This window comes from Anser cygnoides, chromosome 13 (genome assembly GCF_040182565.1).
Source record: "Anser cygnoides isolate HZ-2024a breed goose chromosome 13, Taihu_goose_T2T_genome, whole genome shotgun sequence".
In the NCBI taxonomy this organism is placed as follows: Eukaryota; Metazoa; Chordata; class Aves; order Anseriformes; family Anatidae; genus Anser; species Anser cygnoides.
Window position 1 is genome coordinate 6,384,437 of NC_089885.1, and position 16,633 is coordinate 6,401,069.

At 57.0% G+C, this 16,633-nt stretch overlaps 1 protein-coding gene across 4 annotated transcripts; it reads right to left on the bottom strand.

Annotated features, from left to right (window-relative positions):
* Window positions 1–1,708: 1,708 nt before the first annotated feature.
* SPRY3 (sprouty RTK signaling antagonist 3) lies at window positions 1,709–13,449 on the bottom strand. Of its 4 annotated transcripts, none has more exons than XM_048070682.2 (2): window positions 13,396–13,449; window positions 1,709–8,400 (listed from the first exon to the last, which is right to left on the bottom strand). In XM_048070682.2, exon 2 carries the CDS (start codon window positions 8,351–8,353, stop codon window positions 7,433–7,435), a length of 921 nt encoding a protein of 306 aa, XP_047926639.1. In that variant the 5' UTR covers window positions 8,354–8,400; window positions 13,396–13,449; the 3' UTR covers window positions 1,709–7,432. The 4 variants fall into 4 exon arrangements, with proteins under 4 accessions (XP_047926639.1, XP_047926640.1, XP_013054517.1 ...); XM_048070683.2 differs by lacking the exon at window positions 13,396–13,449 and adding an exon at window positions 12,904–13,296; XM_013199063.3 differs by lacking the exon at window positions 13,396–13,449 and adding an exon at window positions 11,491–12,089.
* Between the last annotated feature and the right edge of the window lie 3,184 nt (window positions 13,450–16,633).

The window sequence follows — 16,633 nt, forward strand, 5'->3', positions numbered from 1 at the left end:
TTCATGGGCCTAGGACCGCATGGCACGGGCCGCTCAGGTCTGGACACCATCTGGCCATGTTAGCCAAGAGAAGGTGGTTTATTATTCTCAGCTAAGCCGACAAGAGTGAGTCACTCCCCCGGTGGCACAGCTACGTGTCCATGACCCACACAGCCCCACCAGCCAGCCCGTGGCGCTGGGCCCAGCAGCGTGCGCCATGGTGTGCTTGGGCCTGCGGGGCCTTGGTCTGCACAGGGGCGCGAAGCACCAAGGACTGCAGTTCAAAAGATTGCCCTGCTTTCCAGTTACCATGACTCTGAGATTCCTGGGACTATCATGAATTTCTCTGTGCAAGAGAAGGGAAGTGTCTAAGTAAGTGATTACCAGCTTTTTCATGTAGTCTGTGGACCCGTGCTTCTCTGTTAATCTGGCATTAGGGCTCAGGTCCTGAGCTTTCCTTCAACTTTCCTCTATGATTTACAGATCATAAAGATATGTAGATGCCAGTAAGATTGGTGGCGTGAACTGGTAGGGACAGATTAGGCTAGGGAAGGTGGAACTACACAAACCAAAAAGGCTCCAGCATATTTAAAAAAAGCTATGCATCTAGGAACAAAACTGGTTGGCTGTGTCTAAGAATGAGGGACTCTGTCAATGAAATGAGGCAATGGGTGACAAATGGCCCAAAGTCATCTTTTGTTTTAGAAGCAGGGGAAGAGTGAGTCACAGCAGGGATTGGACTCAGATCTGTCCTCCAAAGCCCTGAAGCAAATCCCAAATGCTGTGGCTGAGGCCTTGGCACATGTTTTGGAAAGCACACTCTGGCACCAGAGATGGTACAAAGAGGACTCCAAAACCAATGAAACAGACTGAGAAAAGCCTTTATGGTGTGAGGCTTGGAGAATGCAAGCTTTTAGTGAAGCACAAATGTTGAGAGGGGTCTTGAGCACAGGTCTACCTCAGCAAAACCATCCTGTGAAAGGAGACAGGGTCAAGGGCTGGGCACTGAAGCCAGGGAGTTCAGACAGGGCTACGGGAAGTGCCACTACCCATGGGCTTCATTGGCCACTGAATCTATAGGAAGGGACTTTATGTCCTGGAAGTGCCTGAATAAAGATCCAGCATCTGTGTGGCAGGGGAGCTCCACGTGAACAGAAGATACTCGTGAGCCAAGAAGTTGTTACTGGGCTCTGCACATGCAGATGCATTTAACACTGGCCTGTAATGTGCAGGCAGATCCGGGCATATGTCTGCTCCAGCAGCTGCTGGTGCTACGGCATAGATTTGTCCCTCGGAGGCCAAACACATCATTGAGGTGCCTCCTGCAGCCGGTGGGGAGAGACAGTTATGGACAAGCCACAGTTCCTCCTGCTGATGTCCACTGCGGCACCACCCCAACTCTCCACGCAGCAGAAGGGCTTCAGAGATGTGTCATGGTGACCAAAATCCCCCAGATCTCAGCGATTTCTTACCTCACTCCCTCCTTTTGCTGCCCAGGAACCCACCCTGTCTCAAGGATCTGGGCCATTCACAGCAAGGAAGCACTCACTGAGATTCGTGAGGTTTTTTTAAGCATCAGAAGGGTTCCCAGGGGAGATGTTGGAGAGCCCAGACTGATCCCCACCACCACCCATCCCATGCCAGCAGTGCCCATGCAGAGCCAGCACCTGTTAAGAGCCCTTCCAAAGCCTGAGTCATGCCCTGGCCGCCATGAAGACAAGAAGACACATTCAAAATTAATATATATTTTTATTGAATATTTGCTCTAAGTGGGCTTGTGAAGCCACCCATAGAATTACTTCTTTCATCTCAGCAGTGGTTCAGTAACAGTTATTAGCTTTGCAAGAGAAGAAAACCAAACAGAAGGGGGTGCATTAAAATAAATAGGTTATTTTTTCTTATCTTTAAAATAAACTTTTGAAATAAATACTTTGTGTTTTTTTTTTTTTTAATTTTATTTTTTCCCCTTAAAAGGTACAAGAGTATTGTCAAAAAACAGCCATCAGGTTATAAACATGTATTATACCTTATAGAAAGGAACCCAAATAAAGGCAGCCAGGGAGGGACCTCTTTATACACTGTACAGAATGCCTTTGTACCAATTAAACAGAGAAGGAGAGGCTTCGGTTCTTGCTACGAGACCCTCCTTTGAAGCCAAGGGGACCCGTCTTCTCAGGAGAACTTTGTGCTGAGGACCCCTGGGGAGGCAGGGGGCTGCCTGTCCGCCAAGCATCATGAAGGCCTGGGGGAGCCCTTGGGAGAAGATGGGCAGAGAAGAAGGGGAGGAGAAGGGGGAAAGGGGCTCCAGGCAGGGAAGGAGGGGACCAGCCCTGCCAGCTCCAGGGGGGCCACAACACCAGGGAGGGTTTGGTCCTGCTGAGGCCCTTTGGGTGCTGCAGGAAGGAGCAGCAGGACGGAGACCCAGTGTGAGCCCTCTGCCCCCGCAGCCCAGTGCTTCCCCTGGCTCAGCACTGGGACATTCACCATGCCCCTAAGGGGCATTTGTTCTCTCCCCATCCATCCAACACCCCTCCTGCCTGCGGGCCCTTGCGGGGCACCTTTCAGCCCCCTGGATTATGCCCTCAGGGGATTCTTCTGTGACAAGCGCCCCAGGCAGACCAAGCCTCGCCTGGGCAGGTTCCTGCTCTGGGGGCACGGAGCGGTTACTAGAAGGAGCCGGAGCTTGCAAGAGATCCCAATGCTCACTGAAAAGTACCCCAAACCATGCCGAGCCCAAAGGAGAGCACAGCTCTGGTTCAGATCCCAACCAGCAACGTGCAGCTGCTGCGAGCATCCTGCAGGAGTGGGCTCTGTGGGCTCCCAGAAGGAGGCGAGCCTCACCCGGAGCCTACTAAAGACCACCAATGGGCTTTGGGGTGGGGAGCAGGGGGTACATCCTTCTCTACTTTCCTCACTTGCCGATCACAAAAAGATAGACCTTCCAATATCCAATGCAGCCTCAAAACACCCACGGACCAGAGAGAGCGAGCAACCTAACAGAGCAGATGCTGAAAACAAGGCTGGGGCATGGCGCACCCCCCCCCGGGCCAGCCCACTCGCACAAACCCTACAGCAGCTTCTCTCGCCCTGCCGCTCATCCCTCTTTATTGCACTAAAGCAGCTGTCCGCAAACTGTAATTTCGTGCTTTGGCATCTTTTGGTCGATGACACTTCCCCACCGGTCTTTGGGATCATACTTGAGGATGGGGAAGAGCCAACTCAACAGGATTTTATGGGGATATGAGAATACAATCCCAAAGAGCTTCTCCCCCCCAAACCCAACTCTACAAATCAATTTATTTTTTTGGGGGGTGATCCTTAGCTGCCAGCTTCTGCTTTGATGCGAGGCACCGAGGTTTCTCAGGGGTAGGTGGCAACCTGAGCAGCAGCCCAAGGAGCACCTCTGCCCTTCCACCAGGAGGGCTGGAGGAGCTGGCATGGGATGGAGTCTTCACCCCAGTCCCCAGTGACCTCTCCTCAACAGTGTCCATACATTTACCAGTATTGAAGGAGGGGAGCGGGGCTGGGGGAATGGCACAGAGCAAGCACCATCAGGAGTCTTTGGAGATCCGGATGGGAAGAGCAGAGCAGGGGGAGCTCAGGTCCTGCTCAGCAGCTCCTGCCCTGCCTCCTGCTCCTTTGGCACCTGAGTCTCTCTTTCCTTAAATTTGCCCTAACATGTTTCTTGGAAAAGGAGCCCACGACCAGCACAGACACACAACGTGGAGAAATGCTCTCTTGCGAAGCAGATCCATCCTTGTCGGGTCACAGGGGTGCAGGGAAAACAGAGGACTTGACATGTGACTCTCCAAAAAGAAAACCAGAAAAGACACGTCGGGACAGAGAGAAACCCAAACTGTCAGGACAAGCAGCTGCAAACAAACATCTGGAGCAGATGTTATCTGACTCATTACAGGGTGGGGCAGGAAAGGGGCTCACAATTCCAACCAAAATTGGAGTCCTCTCGAAAGGGAAACCAAACTATCTGGCAGCCAGAGATGGGGAAGGAGCAGGATGGATCTGGTCTGAAGACATTAGGAAAAGCTCGGGAGAAAAAAAAAAAAAAGAAAAAAAATGATCAGAGACTGCCCACAGTCTTCCCGACACCAGAAGAGCTCAAAGAACCAGAGCTGGCCTCCTCTGAGAGCTTTTGGCAAATCCCAACCTGTCTTTTCTGCCGAGAGCAAGTAATGGGAGCTCTTCGAGGCCCCTCCAGATGAGCAGGAAGCAGTAACCCCGCATGAAGCCTCCATGAACAGGGTAGGGCCAGACAGTCCTGAACATCTCCAGCCCATGCAACTATAAGACCTGGATGTGGCTCTGCATTTTACCCTCAACACAGCCAAACCGAGCCCTGCATGGCCTGACAGCCCTCCGTGCCCACCCAGGGCTCCCTTCCTGTCAATGCCCGTCTGCGTGCCCCATACTCCGTACGATATATCTCACAGACTTGGCATTTCTTGCAGATCAGGCATCCAAGAGACCTGGCCGGACTCCTCAGCCCTGCGCCCAGGCTGTGGCATGGTTCCCTATGGGAAATGGGACTTCCGCACTGACCCAGAAAAAAGCCCATTAAGCAGAAGGCATCCTGGCCTCTTATCAATCACAGAAGGCAAATTTGCTGCAGTTGTAGTGCAGGGCTCCACCTCGCCATGCTGGTGCCAAGCCAAACTGGCGCTGAGGAGCTGGTATCTGGACAGCCATCTCCTCATCCGGCAGCTCCAGCACCTGGGGGAGGTCACCCCATGCTTGCATGACTTGGGAGGCCGTGAAAATGATGAAGCTTCACATGTTGAGTCATTCCACCATCAGGAGAGGAAGCAATGAATTGCAAAGATACAGAGGTGGTAACTAAATTTACAAGACGGCTCCATTTAAAAAGGAGGAGGAAAAAAAAATCAAAGTAGAGCAAGTTGGAAAATTCTGTTCATTAGTTTTCTTCTAAAAGTTTCAATGAACTATTTCACATTCTCATTGAAGTGAGACAGTTCAAATCCTCAATGGAAAAAAAGAAAGGGGGGGGGGTTGGATTTTTACCCTAAAAAGATTTACACTTTCTACGAGGAATAAGTTTAATCAGCACCAATCGAGAAGTGAACAGAGTGTTGAAAAGGAAGGGTGCCTCTTGGTGGAAGTCTCTCCCCAAAACACTGCTTGGAAATAGGGAGCCAAGCAACTGTTGGCATATGGAAAAATACATTTACAAAATATTTTACAACCAATGCCACAGAGATGGACTTGTCTTGTGGTGGTACAGACACCTACAGGCTATTCTCTGAGAAGGTTATTGCCTTAAAACCCAAATGGCTGGCCATGGAGGACCTGCAAACTGCATGGGCATCGTCTTCTCCCTTCTGAACACCAGGAGATCCTTGCTGCAAGCCCCAGCACCACCCTGAATTCCCTACCACTCACGGAGGTGGGCTCTCTGTCTCTGGCCAGAGGAAACATCTTCCATCAGCACCCCTCAGGCTCCAGGTGAGACCAGGGTCAGGATCTCAGTCGTGCCCGTAACACGCCCCAGGCACAAACTTCACGCCACGGATGGGATCCACCTCCCCTGCCACAAGTTCAACATCTGGGTCCCTTAGAGCCGAGGGAGTCGGGCACCGCCAGAGCACGATTTAATTAATGTTTTCAAGGGGGATGAATCACTCCCTGGAGCTGCTTTTCTCTGCAGCAGAGGGAGCTTGGATCAGACGCGGATTTTAGATAGCAAATGTATGGGAAGATGAATCCCATCGTCAAAGCCTACCTCCTGGCTCACTGCAAGCCAGCACTAAATCCTACCCCCTCTCTGCAGCCTGCAAACCTCCCTGTCCCCCTCTCCCGACTACCCAGGAACTAAAGGTCTAGGATTAGCAATAAACAGACTTGGAAATCATCTTCCAGCATGTGCAAGTGTACCAGGAAGCCAAACCTTGCATCTGGCACCATTCACAGCAGTATCATGGATATTATTAGTAATAGTCCTAGCCATCCTAACGTTATATTTATATATACAAAAATAGATCCACAGAACTCTACGGAAAGAGGTGGCTGAGTGAATGCAATGGGCAAGCCCTGGACGGCAGGGTCTTGGAGGAAGCCAAGGGAGACATTGCATATATTTCTCCAGGGGAACCATTCACTTCCCTCCGCACACACGCGTCTTGAGGGAGGGACGGGTGGGCAGAGCCGAGCGCTGGGACAGCATCCCAGCTCCAAACTCCCCCGACCCATGGCCGATGCAAGCGGAGATGGGGGTCCAGGTCCAGGAGGATCTCCCCCCAGCTGCAGCAATGGGATTGACTTTTTATCATAGCACATAAATCATGGAGCACTGACCCTGTCTCAGGTTTCCTTCTGGTCTGCAGATGGCCCAGCCCAAGGGCTCGGTTCAGCCCCATTTCCAGTTTGCCAGCGCTGTCACAGAATGCCCTCAGCAGTGACACTGGTGGTGGTGTGGCACGCTGATGGCAAAGGAAAGCAAGGCGAGGACTCAAAGGCAACCTCTGCAGGGAGAGAAGGTCAGGGTCCCGTCTTTGGACATCCCCTTCTGCTCTCCATTTTCCCCAACCCAAAGCAGGGCCCCCCAATGGGGAGTCCCCCCACATCAGTGCTAAGTGGCAGGGAGAGCAGCGCTGGCTGTTGATAGTTGGGTTTAGGGACTCTTTTAAAGTGAATTCAGTGCTGGTGGAAGGTACCAGACAGGCAGAAGGCAGATCTAGGGAACAGGATGGTGGGACAAAGCTCCTATCCCCATGGCTACTTCACCCTACCCCCAAGGACAAGCCTGTGAGGGTAGAAGGGGAGGTGCAGCATCTGCTCAGTGATGGGACAGAGCTTGGGGGGAGCACCAACCCGCTCCCATCCCACCAGGTTTGCACTTTGGAGGCAGCCCCTCCAGCACTGCACCTCCAGGCGTGGAGGAATGAATGGCTATTTCAAACCAGCGTCTCGCTCTCCATCAAATCCCAGGGGGACCTTCCCCTCGCTGCAGCTGGGCGGGAGCCAAAAGGTTTTGAAAGCTTCCCACACCTTCCCTTCCTCTTGGAGGCAGCACAAAATGAGATGCCATCTCATTTCAGAGCTAGCTGGCATCTCCCAGTGGCTTCCAAGCAGGCGGGGAAGCCGCTGCTGCCTGGGGGAGCCCTGCAGCACCTGGGGAAGTGGGCTGTGGGCAGTGGGAGAAAGTGGAGACCACCCATGAAAAGTGCTGGAAGGAGAGGAGGAGAAAACGAGTCCAAGCTCCTGGAGGACTCCGGCTTGGGATGCGTGGAACCACCTCTTCCTCCCATGGGAAGAGCCACAGCCTGCGTGCTCCTGGTGGCCGGGGGACCCTGAGTCTCGTTCCCAAGAGGAGGCGGTGGGCAGGGGGAGCGCAGCAGAGCGGAGGGAGACAAAGGAGGACAGGGATGAAGGGGAGAGGAGGAGGAAGAGGAATCAAGCCTGCTTCTCCTCCCCGGGAGGGTCATACCGGCTTATCCAGCGTCTTGGGGAAAGGCGTGCCGCTGGAGGAGGAGATCTTTCTGCACACCGTGTTGGTGTGGGTCTGGCAGCGGCAGCCGGGGCGTTTCAGGCCGTCGTAACCCCGCTGGCAAAGTTTGAGGCACCCCAAGGTGGGAAAGTAGCAGCAGAGGCAGGGCATGAGGAGGGAGAGGAAGCTCATGGCAGCCCAGCGGGCGCAGCAGGACCCCGGCCCACAGGAGCAGGGGTCGTCAGCGCAGGTGTCCTCGTCGTCGGTGGAGCAGTGGTAGAAGAGACCCTTGACGCAGCAGAGGCAAGTCCCGTAGTCGAGGAGGCTCTCGGGGGAGCAGAGGCAGCGCTGGTTGCAGAGCCAGCAGGAGGGCAGGCTGCGGGCGGCCGTGCAGCGGGCACACTTGCACCGCCCGCACTCCTCGCAGATGAAGAGGTGCCCGGCGTGCAGGCTGGGCTTCTCCACCGCCCCCTTCAGCGGAGACTCCTCCGGCTTCAGCTCGCCGGCCCGGGGCTGCGTCCGGATGAGCGAGTGGCCCGAGTGGGACGGCGTCAGGCTGCTCAGGAGGCGCTGGTCGGAGGCGGTGGTGCTTTGGGACACGGAGCTGGCCGTGCTGGAATGGCTCATGGGTTGCTGCAGGGGTGGCATCTGGTGCTGCTGGCTGTGGCTGCGGTGCAGGTCCGGGAAGGTGGAAGACACCAGGCGGTCCTGAGGCCACTCCTGCTTGTGCGGTGGCTGCGACAGGGACGGGTTGGAGCGGGCTTGCTGGAAGCAGGCAGCCGGCCTCTCCACGTAGTTGTTGCTGGCACGGATGGAGCGGATTTGGTCAATGGACAGGACCTGCTGGAAGTCCTCGGCGGGTGGGTCCATCGTCTCGTCGCAGCTGAGCTCAGCCACACTGGAAGAGAGCTGCATTTCCAGGAGCAAAGAGACCCTGCGGCATCAGGGCACATCTAAAAATCCTAAAACGGGGCAGGAAGACAGAGAAAACGTTCATGTTACATTTCATAACGAGACCGTCCCTACAGCCCTGGGAGCAAAGACTGACCGCAGAGCTCCTAACGAAGTTATTCCCACAGCAAGCCTCAAAGTACTCCTGAGTCTGGGGAGACTTTGGCCCGGACATTTCCAAAAAGTGGGACTGTGAGAGCTGTCCCTTGACAAAGGAGGGTGCAGCATCTCCCCATGCTTTCCATGTCCTTCCCGAGGAGGTTCCCCATCCTCCTGCCAGCACTGATGGGCGCTGTCCTTCCTCCCTAGAGGAGGGGAAATGCGAAACTGAGGCTTGTCCAGTGCCGGAGCTGGGAACAGCATCTCCTCCAGATCAGGAGACTGTCATGAGCCAGAGGCACAGAGAAGGAGGGGAACCAAACACATTTAATTTCAAGCAGCAATAGCAACAAATCACCACTAATACGACATGTGCTTGGCCAGGGACTGGGACTCCCCAAGTCCTGGCATCTCCCACTGCAGTGTCCAGGTTTCCCACTTGCATCTCCATCCTGAACACCGAGGAAGGGCAAGTGTCTCCTTAGCCCCACCACAAACACAGTGTGAAGCTGGCAAAGCTGATTTAGCAGCTTGTCTTGCTCCTGCACCGAAGCTGCCATGCAAAAATGGAGCAGCAGCAGGGATGCCCTTCATTGCATGCCAGTACCCATCCAGAAGCTTTTCCCCCAACAAAATCAAGTCCAGACTTCAACGTCGGATACGTGCTTTTCGTGTGCGGCCAGCTTCCCCGGGACAAAGCCATTTTCTGGCAGATCAAACATGTGATCCGCAGGTGACACCGATATTGTCACGGTGCCCACAGGAAGGCTGCGTTTCGATAGGACGCTCCCCGTGGCCAGCAGGCCAGGCGGTGGCTTTCAAGTAGGTGAGGGGCCACAGGTAGAATCTGCTCATGCAGCAGAGAGAGGCAGAGGGAAGATTGATTTTCATTAGCTAGGCTGACCTTGAAGAGCAGGGAAAAGCAAAGGCAACTTACTTCGACTGTTAAAGCAAGATCTGCCCTCTCCCATCCCCCTTCCCGGAAAGAAAAGGCAACCAATCTGCTTAGATTTGTTGTTTTTTCCTTTGCAAGGAGCCCATCTCCAAGCTGTCTCGAGCGAGACGCTCGCCCCATCCAGGGCAACGCGGGCAGCGAGGGGGTCACTCTCCCTGGCTGCCCACAGCTGGTTTGGTACTGATTTCTTTAGCAGCAATAGCAAGGTGAGCTGAGAGGGCACGGCTGGCCCAGACAATTTTTGTGAACATGTTTCCAGGATGGGAAACAGCCTCCTGTCTTCTGTTACCTGCTGCCGCTGAGCACATCGCCCGGAGGCTCTTGCTGAGGCAAGGGCTGGAGAGCTGGAGCCCTCCGGACCCCTGCGGAGATGTGGCACATCTGTGGATGGGACCGTGCAGGAGGGAGAAGAGCCACCTCAGTGGGGACCTGTGTCCCTCAGTACCCATATCCCATCTCAGGAGGGGAATCGCAATGATTTACACCCAGTGCAGGAGGGGCTCCTCGCATCTGGGTGTCCGTCCCCTCCATCCTGGGTGCTGGGATTTGACGGGATTTGGGCTTTAGGACTCCAGCCAGGCAGACGGGGGGCTCTGGGCAGGTTCCCATGGGGGGCTTCAAGCAAGGTGTGAGCCAAAGGGAGAGACCAGGGACAGTGGAGGGTCCCACGGGGATGGAAAGAGTGGAACTGAGAGACTGAGAGCAGGCAAAGAGCAGACCCAGCACAGCTACGCCCAATCCTCCAGGCAAGAAGCAGAGCCCAGGAGACACAAGAGCCACGCTTAGGCAGGAGGAGCAGTGCGGGGGACACTGCAAGGTGGGGGGGACAGCGGGCAGAGAGGAGCTGGCAGTAGGAACGCACAGCGCATTGCAGCCGGGACACTTGGGATCTGGGTCCCGGCCTTGGATGCAGCGCCCAGGGCGTGACAAGTCCTAGGAGGACCCACAGCAGGGTCCGGATGCTCCTGGACCTACCATCCCCAGACGCAGGGGTTAGACAGAGGTGTCCCCTTCTGGGACCTGAGCGGACATGAAATGGGGGTGGAGGACCTGTGGGTCCCCTGGTACGGCGGGACGGGGGAAGAGGGGCTGGATGAGCGGGGTGGGGACCCCACTCGCTCCCATCCCTCCCTGCTCCAGACAGAAACCAGCCGGGCTGGGGGGGGCTGCAGCAGGTCCCTGCCCTGTCCCCAAAGCACTGTCCCCCCTCCCTGCCTACCTGCCCGGCCGGGGGGGGACCGGGGCAGCGTGTCCCCAGCCTCCTCCTCACACCCTGCCTGCCAAGCGGGCATGCCAGCCCCGGAAACCGGGCGAGCTTTATGGCCGCCAGCAGCCCCAAACATATAAAGTTCGTGTGATAATGGGCCAGAGGAGGGGATCGTAAAAGCAAATGATTTACAGGCGCTGGAGGCGGCTGCGAGCCGGGGCCGAGCCTCGCAGAGCTCCCAGGTGGGAGAAGAGGGGGGCTTCACCCACGCTCTCCCCTCCGCCGCCCCCCGGTGCCCACGCGTGGCCGGGCTCCCACCCGCACCCCCGTGCCCATCCCCGCCGCCTCCGGGCGCCCGCAGCCCTCCCCGCACGGCCCCCACGCGGGACACCCCGAACCCACGCACCCCGCGCTGGCGGCCGACACCCCCCTTTCCTACCTTTTTCCCTGTTTCTTCCTGCTCCCCGTTCCTCCCCCGCGGCCGCCCCGGCGCCCACGCGTGCCCCCCGCCCCGTCCCCACTCACCCCGCCGCCGCTCCATCCGCCGTGCCCGGCCGCCGCCAGCCCCCGCCGCGGGGCTGCCTAGGGGCGGGCGGCGGGCATGGGCGGGGGGCACCGCCCGCCCCCCCGGCCCCGCAGCCGGGGGCAGCGAGGGAGAGCCCGGGAGGGCTGCCCGGGCCGGGTTTGTGAATGCAGGCAGCTCCCCGGAGCTCCTTGTGAATGGGGGCAGCGTGGAGGATGGGAGGGAGGGAGGGATTTATTGCTGCCCGTTAGCATCTCTCGCTCTCCCTCTCTCTCTCTGCCGCTCGCCTTCCCGGAGCTGGAGCTCTTAATGCTTACCTAAGTGGCGTCATCCAGCTGAAATTGAATCGGCCCATTAGCGGTCCCCACAGAGCCCTGTGCATCCGCTCCCCAGATAATGACTGCAACAGAGCCGAGAGCTGCGGGATGCAGCAGGCGCTATTTAAACATTTCCGTCTCCTCTCGGGCTCCGCTTCCCCCCTCCGCGCCCACCGGCACGGCCCCGCTCTCCCCGGCCCTGGTCCCCGGGGGCCGCGGGTGGCAGCCCGGCGTAAGCCCTCAGATCAGTGCCGTGGCCGAGCTGTGTCGGGTTTGGCCACGGGAGCAAGGGCTGGGATCGACCCGCGCTGTCACCTCGACACGGAACTGGCCGGGCGATGGGCACCGTCACCGTCTGCCCTCTCATCCCCGTCCCAGTCACCTCTTCCTGGGCATCTCAGGAGCATCAGTGGAGCCTGGATGCTGTCCACACCTTACTCTACTGAAAAGTCCATGCTGATGCCCAAATTAGCTCCTGTGATAGAAGCTCAGAGGCTGGGAAGGGGCTTCAGCGTGCCAGGCTCCTCCACACCAGCCCCCGGCTCTCTGTTCTCCCAGAAACAAAACTCAGCCTCAAGGTCCTTACGGGATGGGGACCTTCTGTCCCAAACACTGCGCCCTCCCTCCTCGTGCTGCCTGCTGTGAGGCTTGGGTGCACTGAGGACCCTTGTGACACCCCTCGGCCCCATCCAGAGGTAACTGGGTGGGGATTAGCAGCTCTGAAGACACAAGACCTCTGCATGTTGGACGGGGCTACGGACCCTGCTGGAGCTCCCAGCCTCACTTTGTTCCCCTCGAGCCCTCCTGCATCCTTTTCTAGTGGTGTTTGTTGGCCTGGCAAACAACATCAGCAGCTCGGGGGATGCTGAGGACCCATTTCTGAGGAGCTGGGCTGAAGCCAGCACAGAACCCGCTCCCCAGGGCAGGGCAGGTCTGGGTGCGTGGCAGCGGGATGGGCTGGGGGGGCAGAAGAGGGCACAGCACATGGGCACTAACCAGGAGGATCCCACTGACCTCAGTGGCTCCCTCCCAGTTCACGCCAGCAGAAGGCCAGCAGCGACCAGGGCCTCTGCCCTCCAGTGGCACCCAGCTGAGCCCTTCCAGGCTCATTTTTTTGCTGAGCATTTCTCCGTCTACACGGGATGCCTCCAGAGATGCTCCTCCAGGAGGGGTGAAGGCAGCCCTGAGAGCATCCCTCAGCCTGGGCTCCGGGCAGAGCCTTAACGCCGCGTCTCCACGCTCCGACCAGCCCCTCCTCTTCTCCACATCGCCCTCAGCTCAGGCTTTAAAGGCGCAGAAAGGAACGAGGTGCCCAAATCCCAGCGACCGTCGGCTGGCTGCCAGCGCCTGCCTCCGAACAGCACGTGTGCGTCCTGTCCTCCCTTTCTCCCAGCCCCAATCTCTCACTCCCACCTCGAGGCGCGCGGTGATTCAGGCTTTCCCTCCGCCGGCTCACAGCATCCCTGGCGCAGCCCGCGTCGTGCTCAGCCCGCGCCGCTTTATTCCTCACCGGCTGCCGAGGGAGGGCCGAGAGGCATGAATGCGGAGATGCCGAGACAAGTGGGAGGGTGGGAAGCAGAGGGAGAATAGCAGCCTCCTGGGGAGTTATTGACCGCAGCATCTCCGAAGAGGAGGGCTGGGAACCGGAATGAATGTGCAGAGGAGAAAAGTTTAGGGATGCTCCCAAAGGAAGGGTCTGGGACCGAGCCTCCAGCAGGTTTTAGGAGGGATTTTCGCCATAGGGATGGGGATGCAGACCCCTGGCCATGCACTGCCACAATATAAGCTGTATCAGAGGATGATGCGAGACCCCCTTGGCTCTAGGATAATCTCTCCCCATGAGTGGAGGCGAGCGGAGGATTTAGCATCCCTCCCGCAGCGCTGTGCCCCGTGTCCCCAAGCTACCTGCGACAGCCAGCCAAGCCTGATCCCGGCTCCCCCGCTGGGTTGGCGTCACTCCTCCCAGCTTGAATCCGCCGCCTTTTAACCCCTCAAATGCCCTTGGGGTCCTGTCCTAAGGGGTGGGGAGAGAAGCAGCTCCCCTGAGTCCTGTTCTCTGCTCTTATTTTGGAGCATCTCCTCCTGGGACAGCTGACAGTAAAAGAAGTGGGGAGTTACCCATTTTCCTTTCCTCAACAGGAGAAAAAAAAAAAAGTTTTTTTTTTTGGAGATGTGCAGAAACACGCGCGCATTTTAACGAAGGCAAAAGGGCTAAATCTGGAGCCTGAAGTACTCAGCTGGGATTTTAATGCAACCAGGAGAGCCTGGTGCCTCCAAGCTTCAGCACCCCCGGTCACCCTGTGCAGGCGGTGGGACAATTCACTGCCGCGAACCAGTCGGGAGAGGGGAATGTCCCAGGGCAAGGCTGAAGGTGTCTGATCTCTTCTGATGCTGGTAGCCAAGCTTGGGCACCGGGGGAGGGAAAATTCATCTCCAGCTAAAGATGATGCAGGGGGAGGAAAACAAGGTGGGGGGAAAAAGAGAACATGCGATTCCCCTGATTAAATCAGCCAGAAACAAAGAAGTGCTGGTGCCCTCTAATTTTTAGATTCACAGATTTTAGGGCCAGAAGGGACGGTGATGTTCATCTAGCCTGACAGTCTGTATTATGTGAAAGCCACTTGAAGCCAGACAGTGCCACCCGCTCTTCAGAAGCAACAGCCAGTGCAGGGAAAGGTATCGAAAGGCTGCAGCTCTCCCAGGGTGCAGGGGCATGTGGCTCCAAAAACGTGCCTCGGTGAGGAGGAACCAGGTACAGCCACCCCACCGGGCTTGAAACAAACAGATGGCAGCGCAGGGAGGGGGAAAACATAATTTCCCTTCCGTATCACACAGTTCTTCTGCTCAGCAGGCAGTGGGAAGGAAAGCAAGCCCTTCCTTGCGCTTTCCTTCCGAACCTTTCCTAATCCCTGGAAAGAAACTGCCGCGCAAGACTTCTGGCCCGGAGACGTCTCTCGGTTGCTTTGGAGTCAAACCTCGCTCTGCTGACCCTGCTTGCGCTGGCGCGGCTCGGCAGCAGGCAGGGCTGAGCCCCGCGGGCCGGATCCTGCGCCCCTGGCTCAGCCTGCGGCACCGCGGAGGCGCAGCCATTGAGTGCAGTGAGAGCTTTTTCTCTGAAGATGGAGCCAGGCAGCACCGAACACCAACGAAGAGCTCAGGATGCGTCCCTTTAATGAGCTGAGACTGGAACACGCGGAGGGAGCAGAAGCTGCCCGGATCCTGCGGGAGACGTGCTGAGTGGGTCCTGCTGACTCACGGGTGCAGATGGCGCGGTCCCCACGCGGCGGCGGCGAGGCAGGAGGTGGCATCTCGGGGGGAGCATCCAGCACCTGATCCCCACCAAATGGTGGGCACAGAAGCCTCTCCCCACGTCCCGTTGCAGCTAGCGAGCAGCAAGTGTTGGCCAAAGCTGGTGCTGGTGCTGAGTACCAGCATCGACAAGCTCCACGTGCTCTTCTTCTGCAAAAAAAAACGTGTTCGGGACCATAAGGTTCCCCCACCAAAATCCACGTTGCCCTCCCAGCTGAGAAACCACGGTGCAGAGCAAAGAGCATTGGAGAAGCAAGTGGATGTGCAACACGGAGACCTGGGCACACACACTGCTCCACGGGGCTCATGGGCACGTGTCCCCTAGACCTCAGGGCCACCTCTCTCCCTGCATCCTACACCTTGTGCTCCCTCCGTGGCTTCTCCACCACCCTGATCTTCTCCAGCAGCCATCGCCAGCCATCGCTTTGGGCCTCCTGGCTTTCCAGAGGTGCCAGATGAATTTCCACCACAGCTTTCAGGAAGTCCTCCTGCAGGTGCCCGGCTGTCCCCAGCTCTCTGCAGACCCATGCACCCAAGACATCTTCCACCTCTCGTTCCCCTCCCAGCCCAGGTACCTGACCCGAGCACCCTCCCACACCCGGGTACCACCTTCCCGCTCCAAACCCAACCCAACGAGCAAAGCTCATCCCCCGGGGATGGGGCAGGGGGCGGCTCCCCCCGGTTTCTTTTCCTTCAGCTCTTTGAGCTCCGATTTCAATGTCACTTTAACTTGAGCGCGTGTGTACAGGGGAGAAAGGCTCGGTATTAAATTGCCAATCTGGTCACATGTTGCCTGGGATTTGGCCGTAGCTAAGCAGCACCACCCCCGCATTCACTTTTTTGGCTGGTGACTCCTCTGCTCGGCGTAAGGCAGAGTCGGTGAAGAATAGGGGGGAAAAAAAGAAAAAGAAAAAAAAAAAAAGCAAAAAGGCGAGTCATTGTGAATGTCAGGAGCTCCTCAGCTGCGGGTGTGACAGCGATCCTCCCCCTCCAAACTCGCTCCGGGTGAGAGCCAAAGGGAGAGGGATTTCATTAGGATCTGGTAGCGGGCTATTTTCAGAGCTGACATCCTACCCACGGCTAAAAATAGCTGGTCCCCTCCACGCAAACCAGGGTTTCTGTTCTGTTAAACTTTAATAAACCTCAGCAAGGCTCAGACCTTGCTTTCTCCCCACACTTTGCTCCCTTGCTTGCTCTGCTCCCTTCCAGCATCCATCCCTTTGCCCCATCCCTCAGTTCCCACCACCCAGGTGCCCTCTCCCATCTCCCACCCATGGGGAGCCCATCCCAGATGCTTGCTGGAGCATCCCCAAGCAGGGACCACCCCAGAAGGGTTCAGGAGCACCAGAGCCACCAAGGGAAGAGCAGAGCTGCAGCATGACCTCGCTTTGCTCATGGTCGGGGAGCCCAGGACACCTCTAAGAGGTACATCAACCAAAAATCGTGTCTGTCCCCCCCGTCCCACTGCTGCTGGCCCTTGTCTCTCTGGGGGCTGCTGGCAATTCCCTCCCTTCATTAGCGCCGCCACCTTGCAGGTAGTTGGAGCCATTTATAGCCCACGCTGACCCTGCTTTTCCAAAGAAAACATGAATTTAACTCCTTCTGATGCTCCTCTTGACTCAGCCCATCCTGGTGGTCCAAAACACCTCAATTTGGAATAAACAAGCTCTTCCCTGCTCCATGCACATCCCAGCCCCAAATATTCCTCCTTTCTCTGTCCGTAGCATGGCCAGCCACGCTGGGTTCTGCTGCTCCTAGGATGGAGGAAAGGTTTGTTAAAGGATGCTCAAAGCCTTCTCAGCTCTCCCAAATCGGGGAACAGCTCCATCCCTGC

Coding starts and splice junctions, on each gene's coding strand:
- SPRY3 (XM_048070682.2), bottom strand. CDS start 8,353: ATGCAGCTCTCTTCCAGTGTGGCTGAGCTCAGCTGCGACGAGACGATG.